This window comes from Limulus polyphemus, unplaced genomic scaffold (assembly GCF_000517525.1).
Source record: "Limulus polyphemus unplaced genomic scaffold, Limulus_polyphemus-2.1.2 Scaffold2270, whole genome shotgun sequence".
Taxonomy (NCBI): domain Eukaryota; kingdom Metazoa; phylum Arthropoda; class Merostomata; order Xiphosura; family Limulidae; genus Limulus; species Limulus polyphemus.
The window spans coordinates 46,419-55,582 of record NW_013667880.1 but is presented as its reverse complement, the minus strand read 5'-3'; the positions used below and the strand labels follow the sequence as shown (position 1 = coordinate 55,582).

Here is a 9,164-nt window from a genome sequence, read left to right as displayed (position 1 = left end):
ATTAGTTAGCATAAATCAGTTAAATGACGAAAAATTAGGTGTCTATTTGCTTGTGACCACTCAGTGTATGGAGGTGAGTGATTGTATGAAAAGTTAACACTTTCCTTAATTGCAAATATATTTCTGATAGATACCTCCATACACATTCCCACCCATCTACCCCACTTTTCTAGTGCAACTTTATTTATGGCCTCATCAAATAATGAAATATTTTGCACGTGAATGTAGGGGAACAGTTGTGCAATCAGGTGTGTTGCATTCCTATTAGTGAAGGGTTTTTCTCTATGATACATTTTTTATATTTTTATCATTTGCACCAAGTTAATAGTTTTATATTTCAGAGTACACCTGTTTTTCAGTGTATTTTTACCTTCTTTACTTAAGTTACTAGTTTCATATCAATGTCTTTGTTCAACTATTTCAAGTTACACCTGTTTTTCTGTGTATTTTTACCTTCTGTACTAAAGTTACTAGTTTTATATTAATGTCTTTGTTCAACTATTTCAAGTTACACCTGTTTTTCTGTGTATTTTTACCTTCTGTACTAAAGTTACTAGTTTTATATTAATGTCTTTGTTCAACTATTTCAAGTTACACCTGTTTTTCTGTGTATTTTTACCTTCTGTACTAAAGTTACTAGTTTTATATTAATGTCTTTGTTCAACTATTTCAAATTACACTTGGCATTTTTTATATTTTTACTATACCATTTGCACAAAGTTAATAGTTTGATATTAACCTTTTTTCAACTATTTCAAATTACAACTGTTTGTTTTTCTGTGTATTTTTACCTTCTGTACTGGAGTTAATAGTTTTATATTAATATTTTTGTTCAACTATTGTAAATTACACTTGTTGCTTTCTGTATATTTATTTTTATATTTCATACTGAAGTTAATAGATTTCTGAATTCATGGCCTCTGCAAATTAGATCTTTCTTAAAAACACTGGTTGTTTCCTTTAGTTGGTCAATGCCAATAGATCTTTCCTAGAAACACAACCTTTTCTTTAGATGGTCAACTCCATTAGATCTTTCTCACAAACACTGGAAGTTTCCTTTAGATGATCAACTCTATTAGAATTTCCTTAGAAACACTAGAGGTTTCCTTTAGAAGAGTTTTGGCTTTGCATATCAAAATGTTTTTTAGCTAATCAAGAAGAATAAAGACTTAAATGACAATCTTTTTGGCGCATTGGAATTTGATAATAAATCACTGAAAAATATAAGCAACATATAAGAAAAGTAAAACAAATAGTCTAGCTTTTAGAAAAGTTTGAGCTTTCTTCTTAGGGAATTAGGAAACTTAGAAACTTCTAGGCTGTAAAATCTTATTTGAGTTTCCAAGAAAAAAGAAGGCTTACATTCTCAAACTGGAAATTGGTTTCAGGTATACACATAGCATTTGATGCATTTCTGTTATTCTCAAAGAGCATATTGAAAAACTAGAATAAAATATTGTTTTATGTGATTTCATTAACACACTAAAGGGCTGAAAGATTGAATATGGTTATAATATGTATTCTATCTAACTAGTGATTTTTTAAGCCTACAAGTAACTAATTGTGCTGAAAACTTTATAAAAGAAGTATGACTTGACATCCAGAATTTTACAGGAGCTCAAAACAAATAAAACTTACTTTCTGTTGCTGGTGTTTGTCTTAGAAAGGATTGGATATGTACAGTTAGTTTTTGGAAATGAGAAAAAGATCACCAAATGGAGCATTTAGAAAATCTTAGACATCTGTGTACACTCAGACTTTAGTTCAGTGTTGAATTACAAAGAGTTAACAACCACTAGAGAGCACCAGTGGTCAGACTTCATGAGATGACATTAATAACTTTGAAGAACAACAGTTCTTTAAATGTGACATTAACAAAACTTTTCATTCTGTGGGTCCTTCAAAAATTATCCTATTTTTTTTTAACAGCATCTGAATACATTTTGGTGAAACTATGATGTTACATGTTTGATGCATAGACCATATACTAAGAGGATGTAAGATCAGTTTTGTACAAGACAAAAATTTTATATTCACTGTTGTATAAAGAGAAACTTTGGTGACATGGCTACATTATGATTATTAAGTTTCCATTTTAGTAATAATGTTTCTGTTATAGGACTTTGACATTGCAGGCCAGCATGACTTGATGCTTCCTGATGTGGAATGTGTAAAGATTGCTGTGGAAATCCTATCTGATCTGAATCTTGGAGACTTTGTGGTCAAAGTAATTATTTTTCTAAAATTTTGAATACTATGGAAGGATTGATAGTTTTAACTTTTTCACACATAAAAAAACTTTGACATAAAGTTACGATTTTTTAAAAATTAAAAACAGTTATAAGTAACCAATTAATGAAGGTGTGATAAAGATGAACTTTTTCTTTACAGGTTAACCATCGTAAGATATTAGACAAAATATTTGAAGTGTGTGGTGTTTCATCAGACAACTTTCGCAGTGTTTGTTCTTCTGTTGACAAACTGGGCCAGGTAGTGTCATGAGCTAGTCTTAGCTTGTAATGTACTTACTACTGATTGTATATTTAAGTGTTTATAATTCATGTGAAGTTTTGCAGGTGATCTTAGGGTCAGGATGCAGGTTTAATCATTTTCATGTTATTTTCTTGATAATTATAGAGAAAAACTACTCTAAGTACATGATGATGTATAGGCTGTTAGTCATGACAGTGAATAATTTGATTAAGTAGTTGAGTATGTTTATGCTGCTAACCATGGTAGTGATTAGTCTCATTAAGCTCTTGACTATGTATATGCTGCTAATCAGGGTAGTGATTAGTCTGATTATATACTTCACTATGTATATGCTGCTAATAATGTCAATGATTAGCCTGACAAGTACGTGACTATGTACATACTATTCACATGACAGTGAGTAATATGATAAAGTACTTGAGTATGTTTATACTGCTAATCATGGTTGTTATTAGTCTGATTAAATACTTGACTATATATGCTGTTAATCACAACAGTGATTAGTCTAAGTACTTGATTATGTATATGCTGCTAATCATAATGGTGATTAGTCTAAGTACTTGACTATGTATATGTTGCTAATCGTAACCGTGATTAGTCTGACTAAGTACTTGACTATAGTACTGTGTAAAAGTGTTAGGACAAAGTGAAAAATTAGATTTCAGGGTACTTTCAAAGAACAATGGAAGGTAAATCACAAGTGAAACATCAAAATTTTATTTATCTTTATATTTAATACAACAGAAACACAGTGGAAGTGCTTTAGTTCAGCACACAGTTAATATTTTGGGTGTCCCCCTTTCGCTTTGATAACTGCAGACAGTCTTTCAGGCATTGTTGCAAGATATCTAATCAAAGTGTCCTTTGGGATTTTACTCCAAATGTCTCTAATACACTCCCATAAAGTTTCTTTGGAAGTAACTTTTGATTTGTCAAGTTTTTGATCTATCAAATCCCAGATCTGCTGAATTGGGTTGAGATTGGGGCTCTGAGGAGGCCATTGCATCATTTGAATGACTCCAACAGTTTCTTTCTTATTTTACTAAGTAATTTCTGCACAGGTTGGACGAGTGTTTGGAGTCATTATCTTATTGGTAGTAGAATCCTTTACCATTAATATGCAAACCACTGGGTATACCTTGATGGATCAGTATTTGATGGTACTTGCGCTGGTCCATTATTCCATCTATTTTGCAAATATCTCCTGTTGTTTCAGCAGACAAACACCCCCAAACCAGCACTATGCCTCCCCCATGCTTCATGGTAGGTACTATGCATTGAGGTAAGCATCTTTCACCTTTCTTCCCCCAGACGTACAACATACGCTTTGAACCAAATATTTCAAACTTGGACTTGTCCATTCATAACACCCTTTTCCTATCATGAGGAGTTCAGTTTTTGTATGTTTTAGCAAATTTCAATCTCTTGAAAATATTTGAAGATTGAAATAAAGGTTTTTTAACTGCTACACGACCAAATATTCCATTCTCTTTGAGTCTTCTTGATACTGTAGATCTCGAAACTTTTCTGTCATTTGGTACATGATCATTTATCTCATGCTTGATGTCAGTGGCAGTCTTCCTTCTGTCCTGAGGGCTGCATAAATGAAGATATTTAACATCAGTATCATTGAGTTTAGGTGTTTTACTTCTTCTTTTCCCATTTTCAAATTTTCCTGTCTCGGTCTCACTATCTAGAGTGTACTTTACAGTGTTTGTGGAGCATTTCAAGTCAGCAGAAATTTGTTGGAGGGTCCAACCAGCATCACGTAAAGTTTTTATGCAAACTCTTTGCTCTACTGATAATTCTCTACGTTTTTTGGGCTATGACATAACAACAAAGCTTAATATTTAGTGTTAAACACTGTTTTTATCAAGGTTTATTTGTGGAGTGCTATTAAACCGATTTCCTCTAGCATATACTGCTACCATATGATAGCTCCCTGCTAGCTTGTTTCTATATAGTTAAGACACAACATGGTGTACCATGACAGTTATTTCAGACCCAAAATTTGATCAGAATGTTCATTCAAGCAGAACTCTTATGACATGTCCTTGGTACAGATATGTGGGAATTCTAAAGAATGATAAGTATTCCCTTACCCTGGCTCGTTCAATTGTCAACAAATATTAGTGAAGCATTACCATAGTGTTGAAATTTACATTCTATAATGGCATGGAAAAATGAGACCCATAAAATGGAAAGAATGACAAAATATTCTCTTATCCTAGCACTTTTGCACAATACTATATGTTTATGCTGCTAATCATGACAGTGATTAGTCTGATTAAGTACTTGACTATGTATATGCTGCTAATCATGATAGTTATTAGTCTAAAATACTTGACTATTTTTATACTGCTAATCACGAAAATGCTTTATAATGAGAAAAATTCATGTGCTTTTCTTTTTTATTTCAAACAGAGATGATGATTTGTTTTGGTTTACAGTGTTCTTGGGAAGAGGTGAAGGCTGAGATGATTGAGGAAAAAGGTCTGTCTCCCAAGGTTGCAGAAAGAATAGGCATTTACATCCAGAGAAATGGTATATATATTTTTAATGGCTTTTTTATGTCTTTTTCCATTAGAGTAAAACAGTTCAAATGTAAAAAGAAGAAACTAACAGATAATCAAAGGTTTCCCGTGTGAGTTATACTGGAGCTTTTTTAAGTGCTTATAACTTGTTTCAGCTTGAGTGAGCTTAGTTCACCAACATGCAAACCTTCATGAATTATTTCAGATCAAAATTTTCTTGAGAATATTGAGGAAAGTGTTCTTGTATCAGTTGCTTGTACCATTTGTTTTCTAAAGATTACTTGTTACTCTTTCAGTTCTAATCAAAATTTGATCAGAACTTAATATATATAAATATACATGATGTGTTCAGCATAAGTCGTGTTTTTCAGATGTTCTAAATTTCTGATTTTAAGATAATTTGAAAAAAAAAAGAAATAGTAAAATTTTAACATTAATAAGGACTAACATGAAAAGTTTTCATTTAAAATATTCTTCACAAACAAGTAATTTGAACTAGAAAGTTTTTTATTCTTGTGATAGATTTATTAACTTAGTGCACTGCATTTTCAAGGTGGCTTAGACCTTATAGAAGAACTTCTAAATAATGAAGATCTTGCAGGCAATGGAACAGGTCGAGAAGGGTTAGAAGCAATGAAACTGTTCTTCAAGTACTGTGAAATTTATGGAATAAGTGATAAGGTAATGTTGGGTGGTTCCATATTTTAACTGTAATTTCTCAAAAAGAGTAAAGAATTAGTTGAATGAAAATGTTGTGTTCTTCATATACCCAAAAGGTAGTCAAATTGTTTCTTATAAGTTTATATTTATAGCCTTTAACAGGATTATGCTAAATATTCCTCTATTCTGAATTGAGTATTTCCTTAAAGGGAGCATGATACCAGTAGCACAGACAAATACAACTTGGACCGAAGCAACAGAAAACAAGAAGTATTCTGATAGACGATGTACATACCATCAGGAGAATACCCACGAAGTGTAGAATGTACCTTGTAGAAGAAATACCTCATTGTTAGAAATACACCGTTGATGAGAGTTGTTATACTGTTAATGTAGTTTCTAGTTATTATTGGGTCTTTAATACCAGTTTTGGGTGTTAATATAGGTTTCTAGTCATTGTTTAGTCTGTAATACCAGTCTTGGGTCTTAATATACTGTTAATATAGGTTTCTAGTCATTATTGGGTCAGTCTTGGGTCTTAATGTGCTGTTAATATAGGTTTCTAGTCATTATATGTAATACCAGTCTTTGGTCTTAATATACTAATAATATACATCTTGGGTCTTAATATACTGTTAATATAGGTTTCTAGTCATTGTCGGGTCTGTAATACTGGTCTTCGGTCTGAATATACTTTTAATGTAGGTTCTAGTCATTGTCGGGTCTGTAATACCGGTCTTGGGTTTGAATATACTGTTAATATCGGTTTCTAGTCATTGTTAGGTCTGTAATACCGGTCTTGGATCTTCTTATACTGTTAATATAGGTTTCTTGTCATTGTTGGGTCTGTAATACTGGTCTTCGGTCTTAATATACTTTTAATATAGGTTTCTAGTCATTGTCGGGTCTGTAATACTGGTCTTGAATCTTATTATACTGTTAATATAGGTTTCTTGTCATTGTTGGGTCTGTAATACTGGTCTTCAGTCTTAATATACTTTTAATATAGGTTTCTAGTCATTGTCGGGTCTGTAATACTGGTCTTGAATCTTATTATACTGTTAATATAGGTTTCTTGTCATTGTCGGGTCTGTAATATTGGTCTTGGGTTTGAATATACTGTTAATATAGGTTTCTAGTAATTGTTGGGTCTGTAATACTGGTCTTCGGTCTTAATATACTTTTAATATAGGTTTCTAGTCATTGTCGGGTCTGTAATACTGGTCTTCGGTCTTAATATACTGTTAATATAGGTTTCTAGTCATTGTTGGGTCTGTAGTACCAGTCTTGGGTCTTAATATACTTTTAATATAGGTTTCTAGTCATTATTGTCCCATTAATCATAGGCCCATTTGTCATTCATCGGTTGTGGGAAAAGTTTGGGAAAATCTCATAAAAGCGGCTTTGCAAAGTCATTTAACAAAGTTTAAAATTTTATTGAATAGTCACCATGGTTTCACTAAGGTAAAATCTTGCCTTACAAGTCATTTGACATTCTTTGAAAAGGTTACTGCTTATGTAGATGAGGGCATGGGTGTAGATTTGGTGTATCTGAATTTTCAGAATGCTTTTGGCAAGGTGCCATATAAAAGGCTTTTAAAAAATATCTTTATAGATGTGGGGAATGTGTTAGAAAATTGGATAGAAGAGTGGCTGGATGGAAGAAAGCAGAGGGTTGTTACAAATAGACTCAGTCAAACTAGATTAATGTTTCAAGTGGGTACCTCAGGGTTCATTCTTAGGACCTTTGCTCTTTTAGATTTACATCAATGACATGGATGGGTGAATATATGGCAAATGGGTTTTGCTTATAATAAATGCAAGATAATGCAAGTGGGTTATCATAATTTGAATTATAAGTAAAACTTGGATGAGAATAACCTTAACAGTGTCATGAAAGAAAGGGATTCCGGTATAATAGCTGGTGAGTCTCTAAAGCCATCCAAGCAGTGTGTTGTTGCTAGTGGTAGGACAAATAGGATATTAGGTTGTATCTACAGAAATATTGAATACAAGTCTAAAAAGATGATAATTTTATTGTACATGTCACTGGTTATGCAACATTTGGAGTATTGTGTTTAATATTGGGCTCCTTACCTTAGAAAGTACACTGAATATTTGGAAAGGGTTCAGGTGCTTAGGATGGAGGGGTTTTGATATGAGCAAAGGTTGAAATCTCCCAAATTGTTTTCTTCAAAAAAAAAAAAGAGTTAAGAGGGGAACTGATTGAGGTATTTAAGATTGTAAAGGGAATTGATATTGTTGATGCATCATTTTTTTTTCATACTTAAGGACTAGGGGACACATATATAAATTTTTGGCAGGGTAGGAGTCATCTTCAGGTAAGACAATTATATTTTTCTAACAAGGTAGTTAGCCTTTGTAATGAATTGCCTTCAGATGTTGTGGAGGCAGTAAATTTAAGTAAGTTTAAGAGAATGCTTGATAGCTATACAAATGATAAGGGTTAGCTTTAAGATTTTTCTTTTATTTGTTCAATAGTTTAGTTTAGAGGATGGGGCACCCGAGATGGACCAATAGGTCCATTGTTGTCCCAAAACATTGTTATGTTTTAATACCAGTCTTGTCATCTAAGGTCTCTGTGGACTGTCCGTATAAGTTCCTTTTCCTTACTGGAGACTATAACACCATTCTTATCATCTTCATCTTGATATAGTGTTAATATAGGTTTATGTTCCTTATTGGGAGCCATGATACCAGTCTTGTCTTGTCTGATCTTCATGGACTGTTAATATAGGTTTCTAGTCCTTACTGGGGGCTGTAATACCATCTTGTTGTCTTGGGTATTAATCTTAATTATTTTGTTCTAGAAGGTAATGGAAAATGCCAGCAGCCCTCCTCAGCTACTTTATTTTTGTTGTATACTATTATTAAAGATATTAAATGTAAGTCAAAATTATAGAAATATGTTTGTTATTTAACAACGCTAAAATTTCACAAAAGAGAAGTATTAAAGCAGCCTATTTTAATTGAATGTTTCTTCTTGCTATATTTATTATTGTTCAAAGCTTTTTTTTAATCTAATGTTTGTATAAGATATTTAGTATTCCTGTGTTTTATTCCTTTATATAGATTTATTTTGACTTGAGTTTAGCTCGAGGACTGGACTACTACACTGGAGTTATCTATGAAGCAGCTCTAACAAGTAAGTATTATCCCAACAGATTTATTATTTCATGCTAGTCTTCTTTAGGAAAGACAAGTTATCCATTCTGATGTAAATTATATGTAAAGAGTGTTAAAAAGAAAAGCTAAATCCAAATCTTGGGAAGTAATCTGTTCTAGATTAGCAGTCATATAAGTATAGATAAATACTGATGATGGTAACTACCAACAGCACATAACACAAAATGTCCAAAAACAACATATACATAGTGATGGTGATGACTTCTAACAACAAATACATAATGAGTGTGATGACTTCTAACAACAAATACATAATGAGTGTGATGACTT

General features: G+C 32.3%; 1 protein-coding gene across 9 annotated transcripts in view; it reads left to right on the top strand.

Annotated features, from left to right (window-relative positions):
• The window catches only part of LOC106466473 (histidine--tRNA ligase, cytoplasmic), a 44,829-nt gene that overhangs the window by 27,949 nt on the left and 7,716 nt on the right, over positions 1 to 9,164 (top strand). For all 9 annotated transcript variants that reach the window (XM_013926759.2, XM_013926758.2, XM_022394483.1 and 6 more), the window contains 5 exons: positions 2,120 to 2,227; positions 2,392 to 2,490; positions 4,944 to 5,037; positions 5,581 to 5,708; positions 8,781 to 8,853. In XM_013926759.2, coding sequence (XP_013782213.1) covers positions 2,120 to 2,227; positions 2,392 to 2,490; positions 4,944 to 5,037; positions 5,581 to 5,708; positions 8,781 to 8,853 — 502 coding nt within the window. The remainder of the gene's footprint in view (positions 1 to 2,119; positions 2,228 to 2,391; positions 2,491 to 4,943; positions 5,038 to 5,580; positions 5,709 to 8,780; positions 8,854 to 9,164) is intronic.